The sequence below is a fragment of the Podarcis filfolensis genome, assembly GCF_964270895.1.
Source record: "Podarcis filfolensis genome assembly, chromosome: Z".
NCBI classification, from domain to species: Eukaryota; Metazoa; Chordata; class Lepidosauria; order Squamata; family Lacertidae; genus Podarcis; species Podarcis filfolensis.
In genome coordinates, this window is record NC_139617.1 from 33,223,412 (window position 1) to 33,250,586 (window position 27,175).

The 27,175-nt window shown below is 46.5% G+C and overlaps 1 protein-coding gene across 10 annotated transcripts in view; it reads left to right on the plus strand.

Moving 5' to 3' along the window:
* The window catches only part of VAV2 (vav guanine nucleotide exchange factor 2), a 152,907-nt gene that overhangs the window by 15,146 nt on the left and 110,586 nt on the right, over positions 1-27,175 (plus strand). For all 10 annotated transcript variants that reach the window (XM_083596331.1, XM_083596325.1, XM_083596332.1 and 7 more), the window contains exon 2: positions 23,017-23,133. In XM_083596331.1, coding sequence (XP_083452457.1) covers positions 23,017-23,133 — 117 coding nt within the window. The remainder of the gene's footprint in view (positions 1-23,016; positions 23,134-27,175) is intronic.

A 27,175-nucleotide genomic window follows, 5' to 3' on the forward strand; every position in this document is an offset into this window, starting at 1 on the left:
TGCCCCCCCTCTGGTGATTCTATCATGAGTGAGATGCCGCAACTCAATTCAGCAAGGCCTCTCCTCTTCCCGGAGAGGAGGGGTTGTGAGTGGGAGCAGCTTCCCGCATCGGTAGGGAGGCGTATTTGGCCCCGCGACCAAGCCCTTCAGCTGGCCAATAGGGGTGGCTGGCAGGTGGGGTTAAGCTGCATTTAAGCAGCCGCGGCAGTGCTCTGTCCCCAGTCTGTTCCTGCTTGCATCGGATCTCCCTCCCTCCCTCCCTTTAGGTCAGTTTCCTCTGCGTATTGACCTTGCTATGGACTTCGGTTGGTTGCCTTGGTTGCCCAAGGGACCTGGTAGGACTTTTTTATCCATTTGGCAAATTGGCACCAGCTTCTTAGTTTTTTCGCCTACCTCGTAGCAACTTGTCACAACTTTCTGGCATTGAAATATGTGTACTGTGTTGGAGGATTGGGTATGCCCCTCCTCTTTTGGGTATTCCGTTAAAGGAATCCGGGAATTGTGGATCCTGTCCGATGCCCTGCTGGTGGCCAGGGCCATGGCACGACCCCTGGTGACGTCATGGGGAAGCTTCCAGTTGTATTTGCATCAACAAGCTCCTCCCACTGGTTGTTAACCCTGAAATGACTCCCTGCTGAGCGGGGTGGAGTCATGTATTGCTGTTTTATACAACGCCTAAGCCAATACTACTCACATGCTGTAACCAATAAACTTGTGGCCTTAGTTTGCCCATTAACCAAAAATAATGTGTGTTTGTGTCTTATTATAATCCTATGCGGGTGGCGGGTCCTCGACTCACAACTTGCTTTTCCTTTCTAGAGCCCCAGCTGCTGTTACCAGCAGGGGGTGATGAATGGTTCAAGATAAAAGAACAGGAAGAAGGTGATAGAGCAACATGAAAGTGACTTGTGGAATTCATTGCCTCAGGGTAGGGATGGTGTCTGCCAGTTTAAATAGGCTTTAAAAAGAGAGAAAGAAAAGAATCAGATTCAGGGAGGACATGTCTAGATGTTTTAAGAAGATAAGCCGGCTGGACCAGGCCAGTGGCCCATCTAGTCCAGCTTCCTGTTCTCACAGATGCCTCTGGAAAAAACCCCAAGTTGGACCCAAGTGCAAGAGCCCCCTCTCTCATCCTGTGGATCCCAGCAGCTGGTCCTCAGAAGCATCGCTGCCTCAGACTGTAGAGGCAGAGCATAGCCATTGCGGCTAGCAGCCAGCAATAGCCCTCTCCTCTTCCTCCTCCTCCTCCTCCTCCTCCTCCTCCTCCTCCTCCTCCTCCTCCATGTGTCTCCTCCTCTCTTAAATCCATCTGCGTTGGTGGCCACTACTGCCTCCAGTGGGAGAGAGTTCCATAGCTTAACTTTGCACTACGTGAAGAAGGACCTCATTTCATTTGTTTGGAATCTTCCAAGGTGAGATTTAAAAAGCAATAATAAAAAATATAGTAGTCACCCACAAATATCAAAATAACTTTCTTCATCATAATCATCATCAAATGCGCTTCTGGCCACAGCCAACACCATCAGAGCATCCAGGAACAAAGTCACATTAGAACTGTGGACCTGACATTTCAGAGTGACTCCTAAGAGGGGAATACCGACCAGAATATCAGGTTCCTTACTAGCCAGAGGCACTCCTTATCTCCTCTGGATTAAGTTTTAGTTTGCTCAGGCTATCAGTGGCTTCTAGCCACAATATCTACACTCCAGCGCCATGGCTGGAGGTAATGATGGTTCTCAGTAGCAGTTGCTGGAGGCTACTAGAGGATGGGTCCTGCTTGCAGGCTTTGCACTGGGGCATCTGGTTGGCCACTGTGAGAATAGGATGCTGGACTAGGTGGGCCATGGGCCTGATTCAGGAGGCTCTTCTTAGCTTCTTAAAGGTTAAGGGACCCCTGACCATTAGGTCCAGTTGCGGATGACTCTGGGGTTGCGGCGCTCATCTCTCTTTATTGGCCAAGGGAGCTGACATACAGCTTTCCGGGTCATGTGGCCAGCATGACTAAGCCGCTTCTGGCGAACCAGAGCAACGCACAGAAACACCGTTTCCCTTCCCGCCGGAGTGGTACCTATTTATTTACTTGCACTTTGATGTGCTTTCGAACTGCTAGGTTGGCAGAAGCTGGGATTGAGGAATGGGAGATCACCCCGTCGTGGGGATTTGAACCGCCGACCTTCTGATCGGCAAGTCCTAGGCTCTGTGGTTTAACCCACAGTGCCACCCGCGCCCCTCTCTTAGCTTCTTACTTGGAGCTATATCCTCCAGCCCGGCACCTTTGCCCATCCTGAAATCCCAGGATGGGCTGAGGACATCAGAAAGGGAGAGAGAAAGTGTTCTGCAGCCAGCCCTTGACAAACCCGCACAGTGCTCCTCAGAGAGAAAGAGACGCTTGGGCGGAGTTCCCGGCAACAGATTCCTGCCCGACGTTTTCTCTCCAGAGGCGGCTGCAAACCGGGGGCGGGGAGGGTGGGGGAGATTGTTCAGGAGGTCAACCCCAAAACACAGCTGAATCATTCAGAGAAAGCACCCAGCCCTGTCATTGGGCCATTTATAGCCTTCTGAAAAAAGCAAAAAACAAATTCATGAAACCAAGTATTATGCAGCTGGGTTGCCAGATTATCTGTCAAGCTAAAGAGACTTTACTTGTCTTAAAGTGATTGTTCCTAAGAGGCTCCCATTTGCAGATGTTTCAGGCCATGTTTTCTGCATTGTAGGGGGTTGGACTACATGACCCGTTAGGTCCCCTTGCAACCCTTTTATTCTATGATTCTACAACCCTAACCAGCCCTAACCAGAATGGCCCAGGTTTGGTTGAGGCTGGTGGGAGTCATAGTGCAAAACATCTGAAGGGTGCCAGGTTGGTGCAAGGCTGCATTTGAGAAATATATCTCTTGCCTCCACATACAAAGAGCCTGGCTGTTGGATCAGACAAGTGGCCCCTCCTTGCCTAGCTTCCTGCCCTCACAGATGGGAAGCGTTGAGAGCGACAGCACTCTCCAGTTGTTGTTCCACATAATTTGGTATTCAGGGGGTAGACTGCCTCCGGAGATGGAGGTTCTGCTACGAAAGCTTTTAAAAGAAAAGGTTTGCTGCTGTTCTCACAGTGACCAGCCAGTTGCTTAAAGGGGGAGCTTTCACAAGCAGGCCCTGAGCACAGCAGCACTGGAGAGACCACAGAATTGACGCTAGACTGCTTAGAATTTTGCACCAAATCAAATAATCCAATGGAGCATGCAGAAATAAAGCTGAGGAGCACCATCTTTTCCCTTAACAGAGGCCAGCCAAACGCCTCCAGCAAGATCACAAGCCTGACTATGATCCCTGATTGTTTGCTCCCTAATTGTTTGCCCCTGGCACCAATGGGTCATCGGACATAGAGTGCCTCTGAAGATGAAGGCTTTCCTACAGCCATCTGGTTGTATAAAGCAGAAATCTAGGAACTGGATACAGATAAAAAAAACAAGGACTGATCTTATAGGCCTTTGCCATGTTGGTGCATACTCTGAATAGGGGTGGTTGCAGGGCCTGGAAATGCATAAACTCACCTACCAGAGGAACATAGGGTGCCTTCATAATCTTTTGCATGGTGGCTGAATCCTGCCAGCTGGCCATCATATTAGCATCGACCAAAGAAAGGTTGATAACTGTGTGACCTGGGCTTTGAACCCCTCCCTTGCCACTCCCCCCCCCCACGTATAGCTGCATTATCCCTTTTCCAATAACAACCTTCCAGAAAAGTTCCTTGGGGATTTGTAGCAAATTTGTCACGTCCTGCTGAATATAATCTGTTATTGGGCAGTTTGGAAGTAATGAGAAATCTATCCCCTGGAGCCCATGGACCGGGAATTAAACAATGCCACTCTGTTAAATTCAGTAAAATTCCAGAGATCCTCTAATAATGAATTTGAATGTTGTTTTTACCCCCTACTCTGGTGTATTGAAATAAAATGAAGACACTCCCCCACCCTCAGTATTTTAATAACCTAAAGTACCGTACTTTCTCTGACATTTAGTAATCTCCTGCCCAATCCAGCCACAAAAAAAGCCAGATGTTAATTCTAGTTCCATGGAAACTGCAAACCAGTTCTGGTGAGGATGGAGCATAGTTTTTCCTCCCTCTTTCATAACACTAGAACTCATGGACATCCAATGAACCTGAATACAGTCATACCTCAAGTTGAATGCGCTTCGGGTTGAGCGCGTTCAAGTTGCGCTCCGCGGCAACCCGGAAGTAACGGAGCGCGTTACTTCCGGGTTTTGCCACTCGCGCATGCGCAGACGCCCAAAATGACGTCACGCGCATGCACGGAAGCGGCAAAATGCGACCTGCGCATGCGCAGACATGCCGTTGCGTCTTGCGTTCCGTTCGGGATGCGAACGGGGCTCTGGAACGGATCCCGTTCGCATCCCGAGGTACCACTGTATTGGAAGATTCAGCATGGATTAAAGAAAGGACTTCTGCACACAGTGCATCGTTAGACTGTGGAACTCCCTTCCACAGGAGGCAACAATGGCCGCCCACTTGGATGTCTTTAAAAGAACCTTGGACACATTAATAGAAGAGAGAGCTATCAATGCATATTAGGCACAATGGCTCTGCTCTACCTCCAGAGTTGGAGGCAGCAAGGCTTCCAAATACCAATTGCTGGAAACTGCAGGAGGGGAGAGCGCTCTTGTGCTCGAATCTGGTTGCCCTCATCCAGCAGGGCTGCTCTTATGTTCATACATACAAAAGCTGATCGCTTCAGGTGTTCTGTTTGTTCTTCCGAAAGACAGGTCAAATTCCTCATTGTTTCCTTCCTTCCTTTTTTAAATAATAAAAACCCCCACAAATTACCTTAAACCTTGCATAATTGCTTATTTCTATTGCACTAGGGAATGGTTGGAGAATTCCCTGGCATGGAAAGTGCAAGAGTGATAATTATGGTTCTAATGGCGATAGCAGGCAGGTAATTATCGAACAAAGCTCTCAGTCACTGAGACACATAGCCCTTCTCCTGCTCTCCTCCTTCTGCCAGGAAGAGGAGTATTTAAGAAGATTATTCTCCAAAGAAATGGTGGGACAGTTTAATTCTAGTTCAGCTGAAGCTGAAATTCCCCCTGCCAAAAAAAGGGGGGGAATAAAGACCCCACTAGGTTGGCAAGGAAGACTTACTGTACTTCTCTGCAAAACATGCCCCCCCTCCACTTTCAAAGATTTCTGAAGCCACATCTCTGAAAGAAAAGCTCTCTAAAACTTTCCATTAAAATATTTATGCCGCTCTTTGCTGTAAAGGAGAAAAAAAGATTTCTCGTGGCAAAGTCCAACCAGCGTAGCAGAACAGGAAGGGCTGGGGGTTGTAATCGGTTCTGGAAGGGTGAGTAGCAAACTTGCATACTGAGGAGAGCTGTTGGGAGGACAAAGATCGATGCAGGGGAGATTCCGATTGGACAGTGGCTTTGACTGACAAGCTTCTGCTGCATCCACATGACAGTTTATTCTGTTTCCCTAACTGTTAATTTCTGCATTATATCTGAGCTCCCGTGGGATGTAAAGCCACTTCTGGGATAATACTCAGTATAGTGCGAAGTTTAGCACTGACTTATCTTTTTTTTAATAGAAGCAAATAATATGGAAACGAGCTCCAAACCTGCACTATATTTGAGCTTTCACGTGGTGCAAAAACCACTTCCGAACCTAGTAGAGAGTATAGCTCATTTTTTCATGTTATTTGCATCTGGGGAAGAAAAATCCATTTGGACTAACACAGAAATGTACAATAAACGTGCTCTGTGTTCTGCAGTATTTCTAGAACGGGCTTTTATGTTTTGTGAAAGCTCAAATATAAAGATTATTTAAGGGCAGGGGTGGGGGACATTCTTTTTCAGTCCAGGGGCTGCATTCCCTTCTGGGTGACTTTCTGGGGGCCACAAGCCAAGGGTGTGCAGGGCCAGAGGCAGAAGTGACACACGCACTTCTCTATCCCCAGTCCAGGCAAGCAAGAAGCATTATCAGAGTTCAAGGACACATCCCAGCTAGTCAAAAACAGTTAAGGAGGCTATGAAGTAGGACCAGTGAGGGGTGTGTCCTGGGGAGAGTTCCAAGGGCTGAGGAGAGTGGCCGGGAGGGCCGGATTCAGTCCATAGGCCTGAGGTTCTATGTCCCTCCCTTGTGTGATTGGTAACGTTAACATTTCACCCTACAACTTTATCTCACTGCTACCCGGGTTAAAATGTACCAGGTACACAAAACCAGTTTTGTTTTTTCTCCAACTCAAGATGACTCTTCCGTTTGAGTTGTGGCACCTCCCTGTTTTGGAAGCCGCACTGTGGATCTGGCTGCTGTATTTTCTCTCTGATGTTTTATAGCCTCATCTAAAATACAGCACGACCTGAAAAACAAAAACACAAAAAAGGTTTTTGTCAGAGTGTGCTATGCGGCAAGTGCAATTTACTGGAAGGTGGAAGAATCTGTTTTTCCAGGGTGCTTCTCTGCTGTCTTATAACCTGGTTTATGTTTTCTTAAGAAAGCAGGCAGGTTGGCTCATACAGAGATGGCCTCATTAACCTCATGATTTAGGGGGTCGGAAGCAGAACGTGTTCTTCATCCTGTACCGCTGCTTCTTTCCCATTTGTTTTCCGTTTTCTTGATGCTTGCAGCTTGTTAAAAAGAAGTAGGCACTTGCTATGCATACAGTGGTTCCCCCAACAGATTTAATTCACTGCTAGGTGAAACCTTCCCCATTATGCTACTGTGGAATTGGCCTCCAACTAGAGAAAGTGATGGCCACCAACTTGAGCGGCTTCAAAGGAGGATTCCACAAGTTCATAACGCTATCAGTGGCTTCTAGGCACGATGGCTGCATTCTACTTCAGCTGTCGGTGGCAGGATACCACTGAATGCCAGCTGCTGGGAATTGCAAGTGGTCTTACTTGTGAGCTTTGCATTGGGTCATCTGGTTGGCCACTGGGAGAACACCATTCTGGACTAGATGGAATCCCTCTGGAAGAGCCAGGCTGTTCTTAGATTTGGATACAAGTTACTGGGAATCCCTTGTGGAGAGTGCTATTTCACTCAGGTCCTTTTTGCAAGCTTCCCAGAGGATGCTAGACTAGATCCAGTGCTAGACTGTGGAGACAGGATGCTAGAGTAGATCCAGCAAGACGAAGTTCTTACATGTTTCTCCACAGTGGTAATATTTACAGTCTTTGGCAGTGAACCCAGCCTTGGTTAAAAATCAATCAAACAAACAAAACATACCTGCAAAAAATGTGATCAAAGGGGTCCATAACTGACCTCCAACGAGACTGAAATGGGATGGAATTAGTAGCTTAGCCCATCCCTGAGACAAACCTTCTGTCTGAATCCCTGTTCTGAGCATCACTAACACGGGCAAGCCCAGAACAGTGACTCAAACAGAGACAGGGAGAATCTTCTGCTGCAGGGCAGGCGGTGAAGTCTCCCGAGTCTCTGCAAAGTGACAAAGTGACCCAGTGTTTCAGAAATACCTCCCTGCGGAATTGCCCAGCAAGAAGCCTCTTCTGTGGATTGAATGTTCTGGGCAGGCTGCAGCCTTTAATCGCTTTATTTGTTTCTCTCACCCCACACCCTGCCCAGCTACAACACACCAGCTGTTCTCTCACTGCACACATTCTGCGAATTACTTGATCTAGTTTGTTTGCCATGATCTGTTTTGCACTCTGGTCTTGCTTCAGGGTGTTTAGGAAAAAACCCGGCATGTCATCGACAGTGCTGTTTTAGATAGCAGTCAACTTACAGATTTGAAAATAAGGGACCAGCAGCCTCGAAAATAAGGGATCAGCAGCCAAAATAAGGGATTTTCCGGGCACAGGTATGTTCAGCTTCGGAGCCCCTCTGAGCCAAAGGCAGAAAGCCCAGCCAGCAGCCAAACGAAGCCTCATCAATAAGGAACAGCAGCGGGACATGGCGCTGGGATAAGGGACTGTCCCGCCAAATAAGGGACGCTTGACAGCTATGGGTGAATGAGTCCTTTTGGGGTGCATAAAACAATAACCTTCCTGGAATGGTGAGAGACAGAAGCAGGGTACCTTCTGCCTCCCTGTTGCTGGATCAGCAGCTTTCCCATTTCAATGGAGCCATCTTGGCCTTGAGGAGGGCAGAGTGCTGCTCTTGTTCTCAGGTCCTGCTTGAAGGTTTCTCATTGGGGCATCTGGTTAGCCATCGTGAGAACAGGATCTTAGACTGGATGGGCCTTTGCTTATATTCTGCGGGGCCTTTCTTAGCCATGGAATGGAGCATCCTTGTTGAAATGCAGTCTATCTCTGCATACTAGTTGTTGGGGAGCAACAGCGATTGCACTCAGACTCTGCTTGCAGGCTTCAAATTGGGGCATCTGGCTGGCCAGATATAGTTGGGGAGCATTATGAAACTTTGGAACATATTCATTAATTGTGTTTGTGTTCTGCCAAAATGCCTAGTGCTCTGCAGTTGGGGTGGTCTCCCCCACAATCCATGGAAGTCCTTTAGGGGGAGAGCGATCAGCCTACTCAAGACCACCCACTGAACTTCATGGCTTAGAAGGGATTGGAACCCAGAACTGCTGCAGTGGGAGGTGTGAGTTTTTAAATGTTGTGTGATGCACCACACGGGCTTGGGTTAGTTGCCCCGGATCCCAGTTCCTGCAATAAACCAATTGTGAATTGTTTCACTGTTGCCCTAAATGCTTAATCCACTGTAGGAAAAACGATAATAATGAAAAAAATAATAAGCATGTTTTCCTGTACTCCCCCCCCCCCCACCGATAAGAGATTAAATTTGCTTAAATTCCCCTTTACAGGAATGACCAGATGCAGGTCTGTAAATCTTAAGAGCTATCTAGGGGATATAACTGAAGTATCTGCCCTGCTGTGGGCCCCTGTGCTTCTATCACAAATAATTTAATAAAGTGTAAAAATGAAGGGTAATAAAAATTTAGCAGCATGGAAACCTCACTCCCACCCCCTCAAACAAAGTCCTCATTTCCAAAACTGCTTTGGCTAATTTCCTCTCAGCCAAGGCTGCTCCAACGACGGAAACCAGCTGCTGTTGTCAGTCTGATAATATCGGGGGCGATCTAAGCCCTGCTTAAGTTTAATACAGTATACTAATTTGTAGTCCTGGATGGCGAGATAAACATTTCTCTCCCTCCCACCCCCCCCCAAAAAAATCCCATGGGCAACAATTTTCTCTTCAATGGATAGTGAAATCTTACCTCTCCATTTCGAATTGAGGAACTGGATTCCAGTTAATTCTGACATATACTGATCTAGATCAGCATCTCCTTGGCCAATGTGAGAATACCGGTAACTGGAACATGATTTATCCTTGGATTCCACACTTCTCCTAACTGCATGATATCCTTTTTGCCTTTTATTTTAAAAAAAGAAAGTTCCCAAAATGCGTATTTCAAAACTAGCATCCTCTCAGAGATGCATATATTGAGATATAGGGTTTTATCCAACAAATTTAAACTCATTGTAGACCCATTGAACTTAATGAACCTAAGTTAGTCATGCCCGTCAATTTTCATTCATTCATCCACTAATATTGGATTCTAAATCCTTAAATGCACATTTTGTGATCAGTGGTGTCTATGATGAATGCAAATCTAGCAATTAATTTGTGTGTGTGTGTGTGTGTGTGTGTGTGTGTGTATATATATATATATATATATATATATATATATACACACACACACACACACACACACACACATACAGCAGATATATATATACAGCAGATGAAGGTGGAAATGCAATGGATTTGCAAATGCTCACAAGGATCTAATCATCCATTTAGCAGTAGTGGCTAGGCTGGAACTTGTCCAGCACTGGAGATATTATTCCCTTGTACTCTAAAGGGATGGTAGAACAAGGTATGGCTGCTGGCGGTTGCGGGAAAAGTTACAGAACATAACAGGCAGCTTAGAGGGCTTAAATCCAAAACACAATTCTCAGTTATTTGCTCTGCATTTGTCATATTGGTTTTGTGACAACAGGGAGCACCCGACCCCCTTCAGATCTCCATTGTCTATTGTGGAATCATGTTACACCTATACATTTTTGGCCTTTGGATTAAAATCTAAAAAATATATTTCTTGGCGAACCAGATTGCTGTATCTACACCTTTTTTGTGATTGTTTGGGTCCCCCCTTTCTTTCTATGCATTTACAAGTGGCACCTAAGTTCGTAGTCAAACCTTTGTTGTGTGCGTCTTGTTATATATTTTATATCTAACTGAAAAGCGTCAATATAAATAAATTGAATAGTCAATATAAATATTCAATATAAATAAATTCCACATGGGGAATTGACCTGGATTGGGAATAACGATTTGGACATCACAAAAACATCTCTAGTTTGGACATCATTTAAAAAAACACCCAGTATTCGGTTGGTGGGTTGGATAATGCCAATTTCGGGTTGGGAGGAGGAGCGGGGGTCTGTTTTCAGTTATCCCTGCTCTAGTGTAAAGCCCAGTCATCCCAAGCCAAATGATTGAATAACTTTTGGGAAGTGCTCACCCCCACCTCCAATCTCAGAGGTGTTTTAACGTCATTGCCTAGAAGAAGTTGCCATTTGATTCTTGGACCGTTCCTTTTCTCGTCTCATGCCAGCGGGCATAATATAAACCGTGTGCAGTTCAGGTGAGGGGGTCATCTGATGCTTTTCCAAATGTTATGAAACGGGAGAAGTCCAGGTGTTCTTGCTGAGATGTTTTTGTTTCCCCAAGAACTGCTTGGCCTTGCGGAGCTCTGGTGATGGATGTTTCCTGAGGTACCACTTGGCTCTGCTGATCTGCTTTTCAGCACACTGTGAGGGCTGGGTTGACAGCTGTGTGTATCGGGACAGGCAATATATGGGTGGCCACTGTGAGAACAGGATACAGGACTAGATAGGGCCCCCTTTGGCCTGGTCCAGCAGACTCTTCTTCTGGAGGTCTACTGTGAGAACTGAACCTCCACACCCAGGAGTAGTCTACCTCTGAATTCAAGATGGCTGTCCTTATGTTCATTTTAATTTCTTCTGGGCTCTTGCTTTGACTCCCTTCCATCTGTAACCCTCCAACAACTCCCATCTTTGAATACCTTAAAGTTCTACAGGAGGGTGAGGGTTGCCCCCCCCCTAACTTTCAGTGCTGTCCCTTTGAGGCACTTTTATAAAGGTGCTCAGCTTGGCCATTTCCCTATTTAGCTTTCCCAGCCATTAAAGGCATTGCTCTTTCCTGAAGCGTTTATTAGCACGGTGCTGAACTGTGTCCAGGCAGGACTTCTGGGAGTTGCTCTTTGATCTCCCTTTCTAATTTGTGTTGGTTTTTGAAATGGAAATTGTCTTGGGCTTTTAAAAAGGATTTTTTTGCAAGAGAGAGCATGTGAGAGGGAACTGTTCTAGATTAGATTAGCCAAAGGCCCATCTAGTCCAGCCTCCAGTTCTCACAGTGAGCAACCATATTCCCAAACGAGATGCCTACAAGCAAGACCTGATCTCAACAGCAGCTCTCCCCATGTGCGAGTGCCAGAAACTAGTATTTGGAGGCATTCACTGCTTCCAGTGGTGGAGGGACAGCACCAACATTGTAGATGGTAACCACTGATCACCTCTCTGCCATGAATTTATTTAATGCCTTTATGAAGCTGTACAAGTCAGGCACAGCCAACGTGTTGCCCTCCAAATGTTTAGAACTTGCAGCTCCCATCAGCCCCAGCCTTAAGTGATGCCTATGTGCTAAACCATGGGATGCGGGTGGCGCTTTGGGTTAAACCACAGAGCCTAGGACTTGCGGATCAGAAGGTTGGCGGTTCGAATCCCCGCGACGGGATGAGCTCCCCTTGCTCGGTCCCTGCTCCTGCCAACCTAGCAGTTCGAAAGCACATCAAAGTGCAAGTAGATAAATAGGTACCGCTCCAGCGAGAAGGTAAACGGCTTTTCTGTGCGCTGCTCTGGTTCGCCAGAAGCGGCTTAGTCATGCTGGCCACATGACCCGGAAGCTGTACGCCGGCTCCCTTGGCCAATAAAGCGAGATGAGCGCCGCAACCCCAGAGTCAGTCACAACTGGACCTAATGGTCAGGGGTCCCTTTACCTTTACCTATGGGCCAAACCATTTGGGAACAGGCTGCTGGTTGGGAAAAGGGTCAGCCTTCTGTACATACTCAGATGCACTTGCCTTAGGTATCTATCTGTCTCTGTGTGTGTTTATAAAAGGGGAATGCATAGAAGAAGGAAGGAGGAGTAGTGCCAAACGAGCAGGGGGGCCGGGGGGGGGGCAGTGAGGCTGCAAGACCAAATAATCTCTTCTGTGTCTAAATTCTATTATACCACTGAAAGCAATGTAGAAGGTGCAATAGCTAGTAAGAACGAGACCTAGCACCTCTCATGCACGGGGAAGTGTTTTCTGAGCATTGTCTTATTTCCAACCCCCCACTTCTTCCCTTTTTCCTCCATGCACACTTTTAAGTTGGCTCTTTCACCAGGAAGGCCTCTGGAAGGGTGTGGGCGGGGTGGGGGGGGGAAGAGAAGCACAGGTTCAGCTTCTTCAAGATGAGATAATAGCCTAGGGGAACCCAGGGGACTCGCTGGAGCAGGATGCAAAAAGGCACATTGCGGGGCGGAGGGTGGGAGCTCTGCCTTCCATCTTGGTAGCCTTCTGTTGCTGCTTTACAACCCAGCTCAGTGCCTTTTTCTGTGTCATCTGGAAATCGAATCTCGCTCTGCATAGTGAAGCAGGATGTATCTGGGAGGTGGGGTGTGTCGCCCGCTCTTCTGCTTCTGGATCAATCTCCATCCCAGTGCTGTGATAGTCCCAGTGCCCGAGGCAGAGTCTGTGCTTCCTCGCCTGCACTGGAAACAGAGAAAGGGTCTGATGCTAAGTCAAACCTTTCCTCCTGCTAGCTCTGTATTATCTACAGTGACAGGCAGTGACTCTTTAGCATTTTAGGCAAGGGCCATTGGGGGTTAAACTTGGGACCTTCTGCATACCAAGCAGGTGCCCTGCCATTGAGTTATGACCCTTCTTCTAAACTAAGATCCCAGCCCTCATTGTTCTAAATAATAGTAATAAACCCCTATCTTATACTGAGTCAGCCCATTGGTCCACAGATGGAGGCAGCAATACTTCTCAATACCGGTTTCTGGAAACCGTAGGAGGGGAGAGTTCTGTGGAGGCAGAGCACAGCTGTCAGGGGCTAGCAGCCATCAATAGCCCCCTCCTCAGTGGATTTGTCTCATTCTCTTTTAAAGCCATCTAGGTTGGTGGCCATTACTGCCTGCTGCAGGAGTGAGTTCCATAGTTCAACCTGGTGTTGCATGAAGAAGTCCTTTCTTTTATCTGTTTGGAATCTTCAAACATTCAGCTTCATTGCATGTCCACCAGTTCCAGTGTTACAGGGATGTAGGGAGGAGACCTTGACAAGTGTGGTCAAAGAAGGATGTCTGATGGCAATTATTTTAATTCTTAAATATGGAATTAGAAAGAAACCAGCATGGACTTGTGTCCAGGTTACCTAGCTCAGGATTGGGAAACAGCTTGGCCCTCACTGGGTCCAATGAACAAAGCATTTCCTGTGATGCTGATGGTCAAGATCTAGGCATACGTGCATTTAAGTATAGTTGGGTTCTCTGAATTAGGTTGGCTGGAACGGAAAGATGGAGGAGGGCGACATCATAGTCTGGTGTTCCAGCCATGACCACCCCTGAACAAAAGTAGCCTGGTTGCAGTTAAGCCCACATGGTCACCTTCAGGTTTGACTACTGCAATGTGGCGTGTGTGGGACTGCCTTTGAAGGCTATCCTGAAACTATATGCCAACAACACGATCCTTTCCTTATTGGGTCTGACGAGAAAAGCATTGTTCGTGATGCTCCTGTTCAAAAACTGGGCCTGTAGAACTGGATTCTGCAAGCTAGGTTGGCTGAAAGTGGAGAGATTGTGCTTGATCCTGATGGAACTGAAGTGCCCCCGGCAGGTTGCTGTTAAACAGTTTCAGTCCAGAGTCACACCTGTTGGCTGCCCAATTCCACCACAATAACCCTCCTGCGCCACTCGCGACTGTGGCCTGAACTTTGTTTCACCTCTCATTCCTAACCCACACAGCCTTGACTGTTGCTGTCAGTGAAGCATGAGATGGCTTAAACATGCCAGGGGCAATGATGATGGTGATTAAGATCTGGGTTGGGTTGGTGGAAATTCTGACACGACAAAAACCTTCTTTGTTCTCAGCTTCTTCAGGCCAAAGGAGGAGATTTTGTTTTTGAGGCTCTTCTGCAGGAAGAAAGTGGAGTCAGCTACAAGTATATGGGCCTTGGGCTGACATGAAAAACCTAGTGCCCTCCAAATATTCTGCAGCACAGCTCCCACCTTCTTCGGCTTCCAGCAGAGGCCCCACCAGGTTGAGGGGATGGCTATCCTGAATTATGGGCACTGGGGGGGGGGGGTCTGTGGAAGAAGGCAAAATTGGGTGCATTCAATCCAGGCTGTGTATAGAAAATAGAGCCAAAACAATTAATAGCGTACGACAGGCCCTGCTGCATCAGACCAATGGCCCACGTATTCCAGCATCCTGTTTTCTGGAGTTTTGGATACGCTGTCAGCAACATGCTGATGACACCCAGCTCCACTTCTCCTTTGCATCTCCCTAGGTGTGGCAGTGGATGTGCTGGACCATTGTCATGCTTCAGTGATGGATTGGATGAGAGCCAGTAAACCGAAGCCCAATCCAGATAAGACTGAGGCACTTTTAGTTGCTGGATCCATAGACTCAATGGATGGGAGGTTGCCCATCCACTGAAGGAGCGGGTATGTAGCTTGTGGGCCCTTCTGGATCAATTGCTGTCACTTGAGGCTCAGGTGGCCTCAGTGGCACAGAGTGCCTTCCATCAGCTTTGGCTGGTGGCCCAACTGCACCCCTATTTGGAAAGGGATAGCCTAACGTCCTTCATCTATGCTCTGGTAACCTCTAGATTAGATTACTGCAAAGTGTTATACATAGGGCTGCCTCTGAAGATGGTGCAGAAACTAGCTGGTGCAGAATTCGATGGCCGGGTTCCTCGCTTGGGGAAGACTGTTTGAACATATAAGACTGATCCTGGCCCGGATGCACTGGCTGCCAATTAGTTTCCAGGCCCAATTCTAACTGCTGGGTTTGACCCATAAAGCTTTAAAAGGCTCAGAGCTGCAATACTCCCTATATGAGGCTCAAGGACTGCCTCTCCCCATATGAACCAACCTCGGCCTTCTGATAATCACCTGAGGCAATTCTTTGTGTGCTTCCTCCATGAGAGGTCCGGAGGGTGACAACACGAGTGCGGGCATTTTCTGAAGTCGCTCCCTGCTTGTGGAATGCTCTCCCCAGGGATATTCCTCTGGCACCTTCATCACATATCTTTAGGCACCAGGTGAAAATGTTTCTCTTTAACCAGGCCTTTTGCGAATTAACATTCTATCTGCATGTTTCTGGGAGAGGAGCTATTGGTTTGTTTTTCTTTTTAAAAAAAATGTATTTTATGTCCTCGTTTTGTGTTTTTAGGTTGTGAACTGGCCTGTGATCTTCAGGTGAAGGGCAGTATACAATTTTTTAATAATAATAATAATAATAATTTATCTGTGATTCCTCCTTTGCAGGGGGTTGGACTAGATGATCCTTGGGGGTATCTTTTAGCTTGATTCTATTATCATGTGCATGGCAGGGACCCCCCGTCACACTGGAGGCCCTCTGTGTCCTGCCCTCTCTTGTCATGTGTGCTTGATGGCAACTTCCATCCCAGTCCTTTCCGGCTCCTTCCCCCACCCCCACCCCAATTGTGCCAGCTGCTCCCTTTTCCCTTTCTTCTTTTTGTAGCAAGGCATACATGGATGGGCTCCCACCAGAGAGATTTTCTTTGGCTCAGCGAGTCCGCGGCTTGTGCCTGCAGCGAGATAAGCAGCCGGCTGTACATCACCGTCAGAAAGCGCCGAGCAGAGTTACGCTCCGCATCCGTCACCGGCTTTTATCTCGGAGAGGCAAAAGCTGCTGCATCTCCAGTCCCCATGTCTGAGTGCTGGAGCCGGGCCGTTTGGCGTCTGCATCGATGCCCCTTCACAGCACAGTTTGATCGGGCTGGTATACTTCCTTCGTATGCAGCACCCGCCCTTGGTGCTATTCCACAAGGACCTGCCTGTTCCGAAAGCCTCGACACCCGAGGCTCTTGATCCACAGCCAGCACCTCTGTGAAATCCCAACCCGTCCATTAGGGCAGTCCCCTGATGTGCCATTTTCCTCTGGTTTCCTGTGCTCTTTCATTACATTTTTTTTTCCCTTGGAAAGCCTCTGACACCCCCGTTAAAAGCAATTAGGATAATGGAGCCATTGGAACCTGGGCGTTCTCTACACATGGCTCAGAGGCCGTTCATTTATCATGCCTTCACCAGCTTGAGCAGATTTATCAGACAATGTCTTCCTCTTGACTAGCTCCCCAGGAAAAATGGTGATGGAAACCAGCTCTCTCTACTTCATCTCCAACCGCAGGAGAACCTATTTTAAAAACGCAGACTGAGGGATACTGGACGGTGAAAAGTGACAAGAAAATGACTATAATTTCAAAAGATTCATATGTTGCCTTTTCCCTACTTCAGTTGGTTTGGAGAAGGGCTGCAGCTCAGTAGGTAGAGCATCTGCTTTGCATTCAGAGGTTCCAGGTTCAGCCCCCCAATGGCATCTCCAGGTTGGGCTGTGGAAGTCCCTTGCCCTAAACCTTGGAGAGCCACTGCTGCCGCAAGTGTAGACAGTACTGTTATATACTGTACATCAATCAATAACCAGCAGAGAAGGTAGGAAAAAAACAGAGCACATTAAAACACAGTGTAATGCACTGAACTAGATAGACTAAGGATTTTTTTTTTTTTTGCTTGAGGTGAACTGGCTTCCCTTAAATATCTCAGTTGTGTTTTGCTGCCTGTGGAGTTCCTTAACTCTTTCATCACCCCCCTCCCTCCTGTACTGCTGAGGTTCAGTTGCAGCCTTTGTTCAGCTATACACTTTTTCTTAGAATCATAGAATTGTAGAGTTGGAAAGGATCATCTAGCACAACCCTCTGCAATAAAGGGATTTCAACTAAAGCATCCATGGCAGATGGCCATCCTCTTTTTGAGGCTAAACGTACACAACTCCTTAAACAGTTATTCATAAGGCTTGGTTTCCAGACCTTTTATAATCTTCCTCGCCCTTCTCTGTACACATTCCAGCTTGTCAATTATCCTTAAATTGTGGTACCCAGAATTGGACACTGTATTCCAGGTGTGGTCTGACCAAGGCAGAATAGAGAAGTATTGTTGAAATTGGCCTTCTTAAAGGCCAGAGAGCATGTTTGACTACACTCAGCTTTCCCTTTCCTTGGTATCATGAAACCCAGCAGGACATGATCACTTCCTCCTAAGTTTCTCAGTACTTCCACTTTGTCAGTTAATTTCTTCCTGTTGGTGAAGACCAGGTCCAAGATGGATGACCCCTTGTTGCTTCTTCCACCTTCTGGGAACTGAAATTGGCTAGCGAGGCAATGGAAGAATTGGTTGGACCTTACATTTTTGGCAGAGTTCGTGCTCCAATACATACTGGGATAATTGAAGTCTCCCATGACTACTGTATCTATCCTTTTTCAGTGTTTGGTAATCTGCTCTAAGAAGGCATCATCCAAGTCTGTAGTCTGGTTTGGAGGTCTATAGCAGACACCCACAGTAAGGTCACTGCTGTTTCCCTCTCCTACAAATTTTACCCAAGTACTCAATCTACATTCCATGCTCCAGGTCATGGATCTCTTCACAAGTGTACATATCCTTTACATATAATTCTCCTCCTCCTTTCCTGTTTGGCCTATTCCTTTGGAATGTGTTATACCCATCAATTTCTACATTCCAGTCATGAGTCTCATCCCACTGGGTCATCAATGCCTATTATATTGTATTTGCCACCATGTATTAATACTTAATGTATTAATACATGTATACTTAATACATACTTAAGGTGTTCCTCTCACCCTGGAAGTTGTGGTTCCCTGTTATCCATTGTGCATAACAGAACTTGCTCCCCATTGCCTTGGAACCGAAGCTCATTGTCTCTCCTGTGCTCTTAAGTGCTGAGATTTGGAGCAGACAGAACTCCTCCTCGCGGTTCTTCCCATTCACCTTCTCCAGAGGGACCCTGGGAGCCCGTCTGCAGTGGCCGACTCAACTCCTTTCACTCTGATTGGCTCCCGTCACCACAAAGGTTGAGAAGAGTCAGTGGTTAAATATCTCCCCATTCATGCTGACTGGGCAGGATGCTGGAGGCAAGGACCCTGCTGCAGAATTAGTAATGGGTTTTGATCCCCTAGCAACCCTGGACCACCGCACCATGGAGTCCAACCCTCTAACCATTGGCAGCATCCATAGGAATGGTCCTGGGCTCATTTTGCGACCATTGCTGGCTCATGTCCCAGAGCTATGTTGAAGCAGACTCCTACGCGTCAATGGCATTTGCTTGCTTGCTGCTCCTTTGGCCAAAGTTTGGGGAGGCTTGCTGCATAGACATGTGGTTTGCAGAGAGTAGGAGGCACAGGAGCAGCTCACATCCAGGTCTATGAACCAAGAGCCAGCCTAAGTCTCAAGGCTCTGTGTTATTATGGTCACAAGCTAAACCATTCATTTTTGAAAATGGGAGGTTTAAAGGGAAGCCAGCTACGTATGTGTTGGGAATTTGAGACTGGCTGTGATGCTGAAATGCCAAGCGCCAGGAAGGAAATTCTACCTGGTCAAGAAAACCAGCTGTAACTCTCTATTCTCTGCAGAATTGCACTTGTGTAGAAGGAACAGTCTGCTGCCTATGAAAGGCCCGACCACAGAAAACAAGTTAACTCATTTGGAGAGGGAGTGTGGTGTAGCAGATAGAGTGCTGTGCTTGGAACAGGGAGGTCGAAGTTCAAATCCCTGCTCTGCCATGAGACTTGCTGGGAGTCATTGGGCCAGTTGCTCTATCACTTCGCAGGGTGATAAAGCATACCTACCTCACAGGGTTGTTGTGGGGATAAAATGAGGAGGATAAGAAGATCAGGGCATGCCGCCTTGACTTCCTTGAAGGATCCACCCGGGTTGGTGGTTACAACTGCCTCTTGTGGGAGCGAATTTCAAAGCTAGACTGTGTGTTGTGTGAATAAGTACTTTGTGTGTCCTGAATCTTCAGTTCAGATTTGTTCAATGTCCCCTATTGAGTTCCAGCATTCTGAGAGATGGAGGGAGGAAAACTTGTCTCCATCCACTTTCTCCATGCTATGCATAATGTTCTATCTTACTTGCCCTTTCTCCAAACTAAACAATTCTGAACATTGCAGCCTTTCTTTACAAGGGAGTTTCTCCAGCCCATTGAACAATTTGGTTGCCGTTTTATGAACCTCTTCCAGCTCTACAAATGTCCTGTTTGAGATAAGATGGCCAGAACTGTACATGGTACTCCCAGTTCAGTTGCATCATAGATTTGCATGGAGGAATTAGAATGGAACAGCAGTGTGGCCATTTTCAGTTGAGGCGGGGGAAGGGTGTGCTCTTCCCCTGGTCCCCAGTCAGCAATCAGGACCATCTGATCACAAAACAGTGTGGAAGCACAGAACAGAGTTTCACCCTGTACCTGAAAGTTGGCCAAGGTGATATTTTAATCCTAGGCAGAAACTAGCTGTGTGTGGGAGAGGATTCTTAGTAGGGCAATTTCACAGCAAGTGGGAGCAGAGATTCCTGCAGTCCGTCTGGGGTCGGGAATGGAAAGCATGCAAGCGAATCCATTCAGCATTTGCATGTAAATCATTACTGTATTTGTTTATGTTGTTTTTGGCGCTTCCCTTCCATTCAAATACACTGAAATTAATTACGTATGAAATTAATTACGTAAGCTTTGGCCACAGCAGCTAGCAAGACAAATAACAAATTTAGCAGAAGCCGAACTGTAGCAGAATAGAAACAGCACTCATTGCGGCTGATGCTGGATGGGACAGAAATGACTGCCTCCTTATTTATTATTACTGGTAATTTGTAAAAATACTTACATACTGCTGCATCGTAAGGATATATCACAGAGGTCTACAACAATATAAAAATGTAAAACCAAACAAGAAAATCATAACAAGCTAAAAACGAGTTATATCCCTACTTGTCCATTCATGAAATTTGGAAAACTTGATTTACCTTGCTGGATGTGTGCAGCTGTTGTGAGTGGAGGAGCCTCAGTGGTCTGAAACTGGAGCCCCATGCAGAAACTCCCTCTTTATGTTGAGGTGTACACCTGAACAAATCAACAATGTATCCTGCACACATCCATCCTGCAAAGCAGAGCGCCTTCCATTGGCCCTGCTGCAGCAGGCCAGCTCCATCAGGCTTCCTCTTCCTCACCTGTCAGCATGAGGGCAGCCATCCCACCAGACTGCCTCAGCAGGAGAAATAGGAGCAGAATGACTCAGTCCATCAGCTTTGCTGGAGACAAAGCTCCGTCAGGCCCTACCTGCCCCTCAACCGTGCCAGCTGGTCATTATAGGAGCAACTGTTTAGAAATTGCTGCCTGAGTTTTGGTTTTCCTCTTCCTTCCCTGTTCCTTTAACATTGTGTATCATATTCTTTTAGATTGTTAGCCTGTCGGTAGGGGTTGTCTTGGTTTCACCGATTGTATGTAAGCTGCTTTGTGAGCCTTTTTGGCTGAGGAATGGGGTACAAATGGGGTACAAATGCTCTAAATAACTCTCACCCCCCCAACCTGGCAATGGCAATCTCTTTTTCCCTGTGGTCACTTAGGGGCTCTTCTATGAGGGGTCTTTGCAGACTCCCCACCCAGCACCCTGATCTCCCCCGTCACCTTGTGCAAGTTGGTCATCCATTTATTGTAAGTGAGATCCTTTCTTTTGCTTGATTTCAGCACATTAAAACGTTTTTGGGTGCTTCTTGCAGGGCCCCAGGAGCGAGCAAGAGGGATGCTGTCTTGCAAAATGGTCACACTCTATCAGTCCATTACTGCCCTTGTCAGAGAGGCAGCCTCCCACTTTCTAGGAAAAAAGAGGGATTGCATTAGCTCTCAGAAGTGATCTGGATGCTTGGCTGAGCTTTGACCGTGTGCCAAGCCTTTGGGGAGCTGCCCCACAGTCCATCCCCGCTCTGCCGGTTCCTTTTCTTATATATGAAAAAGAAGAAGATGATACATTTAGCTGACCTAAAAATAAAATAATACAACACTTCTGGCCATCCTCATCTCACTTAGGAATATTGCAGAGCTGGAAAAAGCTGATTGAAAAGGAAAATGCCTCACCAACAAGGACATGCTAATGTTTGGTTTTTGAATCCCTCCACAATTATTATTTTTTAAATTGGCACATATAATAGGGAGAAAGATAAAATCAATAATAAGAATAAAAAATAAAACAAACCCCTTTATTTCTAGCTGACGTTAACACAGGAGTCAGCAAACTTTTTCAGCAGGGGGCCGGTCCACTGCCCCTCAGACCTTGTGGGGGGCCAGACTATATTTTGGGGAGGGGGGAATGAACGAATTCCTATGCCCCACAAATAACACAGAGATGCATTTTAAATAAAAGCACACATTTTACTCATGTAAAAACAGCAGGCAGGCCCCACAGATAAGCCAGAGATACATTTTAAATAAAAGGATACATTCTACTCATGTAAAAACACGCTGATTCCTGGACCATCTGCGGGCCAGATTTAGAAGGCGATTGGGCCAGATCCGGCCCCTGGGCCTTAGTTTGCCTACCCAGGCATTAACACTATGAATAGCCCACAAAACCTGCTGCCTGGCAGGAATGCGTCTTTAAATTGTGGTAGTGGCTCTTGCTTCCTCAGGATGAAGAAATGTTTCTTACTCTTGGTTTAGGTGTTGTGGGGGCAAGGTGGTTTGTGTGCATAGGAATGCTTTTTGTGTGCTTTATTGCATTGATTGATTTAGTTGTACAGTCAAACCTCGGTTCCCAAAAGGCTCTATTTTGGAACGCTTCAGCTCCTGAACGCTGAAAACCTGAAAGTAAATGCTCCAGTTGTCGAACGTTTTTCGGAAGCCAAACATCCGATGTGGCTTGGCTTCTGCTTGAGTGCAGGAAGCTCTTGCAACCAATCGGAAGCCGTGCCTTGGTTGCTGAACGTTTAGGAAGCCTAACGGGCTTCCAGAACAGATTACGTTTGACAACCGAGGTTTGACTGTATAGATTTCTTTTGCTGTACAGGCACCCCCACACTCACACGTGTTCTACTTACACACATAAACAGAATCATACCGGGAAATGGCAAGAGAGAGCTGGAGAGTCCTCATGGCTAGCGAAGAGACCCTCTTTGTTTATGTTGCTTAGCCTCCCTGCCTAGCATCTGATGCAGGCAGTAACGCAGCAGCAGCAGGAGCAGACACTTTCCTCTGTGTCCTCCAGCCAACCCCAGAGCTTCAACTTTACTTGAAGAGAGAGCTGTGTGAAGAGAGAGCAGGAGAGAGAGTTGAGGAGCAGGGGAAAATAGTCATTTAGAGACTTTTTAGAGGGTGCTCCCCACTTTACGTAATGTCACTGATGTGCACAGGGGCCCTGAACGTAACCCCTGCATAAGTCGGGGGGGACGTCTGTATTTTGATTCATGCTGGAGAATGTTTTGGTGTAAAAAAAGAGCAATGATCAAATCCTTAAACAGCAATGTTTTTTGTTTTTGCTGCAAGCCAAAATAAAAAGAAGTGCCATAATTCAGATCTGTAGCTTCTTAACAAGCACACCCACGAGTGGGAAAATGTCTGTTGCAGCTAAGAGTATGTACTGTGAGCTAAAGTTAGCTGTTTCCTCTTCCGTAGATGCATTAAGAAGCCAGGGAATCTCTGTTGCTCACAATCCTCAGTGGGGAGGTGGCAATCATGGGATAGCTGTGAAGATGTACGTGAACTGTACTAACATGACTAGTGTAAATCTGTTTCAGTACATTTTCCTTTGTGAACCAGGTAAATATCAACCGCAATGACCCTTGAATTCTTTCTTCCCTTCTCTTGGCTAAAGTTCCTCTGCTTGAAGAACATCCGGACTTTCCTCAAAGTGTGCCATGACAAATTTGGCCTGCGGAACAGCGAGCTGTTTGACCCTTTTGATCTCTTCGATGTGCGGGATTTTGGCAAGGTAAGAGCATGTGTTTGCCTTTTTGTATATGCAAGTCAATTGCAAGAAACAATATTATGAAGTGACTAATAAATATAAAATAATGGGTCCCAGGGATATGGTCTGGAGGCACACAAGGCTCCTTTGCTGAAGCTGAGCCAGGCAGGGCTTGGTCCCTGCTTGGATGGAAGACCTCCTTGTAACCACCCCTGCACACTGTCTCTGCCCTGTGGCTGATTTTTTTCCTCTTTAAGAAAACAAATATATAATAAACATACTTTATGCAATCCAAGGGAACCCATGCAAAAGAATGGCCGATTTCCCCCTCATTGCTTTTGGTGTCTTTCTGTCCAGAATCAGAGGTCCATGCTGCATTGTGTGTCAAATGAGAATCTAGAGATACCATTTCTAAATGGCTTCTGAGCCAAAAATGTACGGAGACGGCACTCCCAGCATTTGAAATCCTTGGCCTGTGTCTGTCAGGAGTGTAGTACCTCTGTGTTTTCTTCCTGAGTGGAAACTTTTTCAGCCATTTTCTTTGCCTGTGAGGAAAATAAAAGAAGATTCTTGGCCATGTCATCTTACATAGTTGATAGCAGGAGTCAGTTGCCATCAGTTGGGTTGGTGGTGGAGATGAGATACATATGAGAACAGAGCTTTTTCTGGTTCACTTTCTCTGAGCATGTACAACATTAGCCACAATCCATATTGATCCTGTAGTTTCTTGAGAAATTTGATGTGTTTTCCCTCAAACCAGCTTCTGTTCGATATGAAAACATAAGCCTCATTGGTTTTGCAGTTCATCTGAGGTGTGTCCATTTGAGACAGTTATTGTACATGCTCAGATGACAGTTTCATGAATAGGAATTTGGGTGTGACTGCAGGTGCAGGGAAACCAAACTGGTAATGTGCATCCCTGCCTCCTCTCTGTGTGCACAGCAATGAACTTGCAGCCCAATGGGCAAAAACAACCTCATTGCATTTTAAGCCACTATTGTCTACAAAACCTTTCATTCTGATGCTGGAAGGCCAAAAGCAAGGAGATGTACAGTGGTACCTCTGGAGGTGAACGGGATCCGTTACGGAGCCCTGTTCGCATCCTGAAGCGAACGCAACCTGTGTCCGCACGTCTGCGCGCGTCGCAATTTGCCGCTTCCACGCATGGACGTGACATCATTTTGAACATCTGCGCATGCACGAACAGTTAAACCCGGAAGTAACACGCACCGTTACTTCCGGGTCGCTGCGGAGCGCAACTCGAAAATGCTTAACCCGAAGCTACTTCAACCTGAGGTATGACTGTATGTCTGTGTATGTCACACAACCAGCCTTGCTTTGTAGCTTTGCTCTGCACAGACTTGAATGTGTTTTTAAAAATATGGACTCTTTTGTGGTACTGGGGTGTTTGATATGCAAAGCTTGGATCTGCATTGTTGTTTAATGATACAGTAAGTGCTCCATGAGGGGCAGGGTTGATGGGTTTAGGTATCACTTTAAAGAGGTCTATTTTTGTATTCTGATCTCTCTGCTTTCCCATAGACAGGGAAAAAGAGGATTTATAATTTTGGAATGAGAAATAAACTTTCTAATCTTGCCAGAACAGAATCAGAACAACTTACTTCCATCTGCTGGATGCGAAGGGAAACAAGCAGCATTGCAGCTAACACTTCGCAGGAGAAAATGGGGGGGGGGGGCAATGTTGTATAGTAGTTAGAGTACTGGGCTTGGACTGGAGAGATCTGGGTTCCAGTCCTGCCACTTTGCCACAAAGCTTGCCTTGGGCTGGTCAATGTCTCACTTAGCCTAACTCCATCTCACAGGGTTGCTGTAGGGATAAAACAGAGAGTGAGGGCTTTCTCCCCAAGAATTGTGGGATCTGTGGTTTGTTAAAGGTGCTAAGAGTTGTTAGAAGACCTCTGTTCCTCTGTCACAGAGCTACAGTTCCCAGAGTTCCGGGGGAAAAGGTACTGATTGTTAAACCACCCTGGAAATTCAGAGAATCATAGAACTGTAGAGCGGGATGGAGCCAAAAGTGTCATCTAGGCCAATCTCCTGCAGTTGCAGCCCTATGAGAGGAATAGAGGTCTCTGAACAACTCTCTGTGCCCTTAACAAACTACAGCTTCCAGGATTTTGGGAGGGAAGAAACCATGGTCGTTTAAAATAGCATCACAGTACTTTAAATGTATGGTGTGAATGTGGCCTTATATAATGAACAAGAACTTTGGTTCATCTGGCTTCGTATTGCATACACTGACTGGCAGCAGCTCTCAACTGGAACAAAGAGGGATACCCCCTATTTCAAGTAAACCTTGGACCTCCTGCCCATTCATTCCTTGTAGTGCAAGACAAATACCACCACCCGCTGCCCATCTAGCATTAGCTGTGGCCAAAGAGTGACTCCCAGCCTCCAGGGTTTGGCATATTAACCTCTCAGTGAATTATGCAAAATTACAATGTAGGCCAAAGCCTTTGGCTAACAGCAGTGGCAACATAAAAGCCAGTTCCTCGCCGGCTCTTTAATTTTCCGGAGCATGGTGTAATGAGATGTGCCTAGATAAATATAGATTGAGCTCTCCAGGGCGCTTGGTGGCCAGGATGATCTGGAAAGGGAGCCAACCATGTTTTCTGAGCAAATCTTCCAGTTATATACTCTCTCTGTCTCGCTTCCTCTCTTTCAGGGGACTATAATTCAAAGCACTCATTAACTTAGCAGACACCCCTCTCTCTTCCCTTTGACTCTTCTTTTCAGCTTGCCAGGCATGGTTTTAAAAGAGGGAGTATTTAATGACTCTGCAGTTCTGAATTAATGGGTCATGTGTGTGGGATCTTGCTATGAAAAAAATCCTGGCAGGGGGATATTGAGTCACAAGTCAACTTAAGAAAAATGAAGGCGCTTGTTTGGGTTAGCAACTGAGTGACTGAGCCATGTCTTTTGATGGGTGTGTTTGTTGCTTCTGCCAGCAATTCCTTTCTTTCTTTTTAGGTTTTCTTTTAGGTTTTCTGTAGTGTACACACACACACACACACACACACACACACACACACAAATAAGAAGAATTAACAACAATTCAAGACTTTCAAAAAAGTTAAAATAACAATAAACTAAAAACAGATTAAAACTCATGTCTTCTTTCTATATATCTGGACGGGCTTGCTTAAACAAAAATGTTTTCAGCAGGCACTGAAAAGGGTATAGTGAAGGCCCCTGCCTGATGTCAACAGGCAGGGAGTTCCAAAGTGCAGGTGCTTCTGCTCCATGGCACAAACCACCCTGCAGCATCAGAGAGAAAAGATAACATGATCCCAGCATGTTTGGGGTTGACCAAGGCAGGGGGCCAACCAGGAGGTGCTTTTGATTTCCACCAAAGCCCACAAAACAGGCAACTGGGCTGGACTGATTGGAAAGTTTCCACCTGGCATCCCTTGACCATTGCCTAACAATTGACTACATTCAGCACTGGGAAAGGCCCTCCCCCCCAAAAAACCCTGCCTTGTGGAGAACATGCTTGCCATGGTCGTGTTTCTGGCAATGGAAGGGGAGGGGGAAAGAGAACTCGCTGGATTTCAGGGTCCTTAGCTGCTGATGAAAGCAATGTCTCAAAGGGAACCCCCACAGATCTGTTTGGCACGGCAGCAGTCAGACTGTGGCCTGGATGGTGGGTGGGCAGCTGGCTTTGTTTGCCCTAGCTCCATCCTCCATCCGGCTCTCTGCCATTTCCAATTAGCAACACATTGCCACTTTACTCCACCTGCATTTACCCAAACAAACAAATACACACAAGCAAACTAGGGGTTCCTAGCTTTGGCAGGTTATAATGTGTGCAGATGAAGGTTAATCGGTCACAGCAAAGCCTGAGCAAGTTGCAAATATATTGGGTGCTTTCCCTTCATTTTCCTCCATGCTTAAAAAGGTGATGCTCCCCTGGAAGTTTTCTCTTGCAAAAAGAACTTTGTATGAAATTTACGGCATGTAATGCCTTAAGAGAGAATATTATGAAAATGATATACAGGTGGTACATGACACCAGTCAAGCTTGCAAAAATATATCATTTGCCCGATAA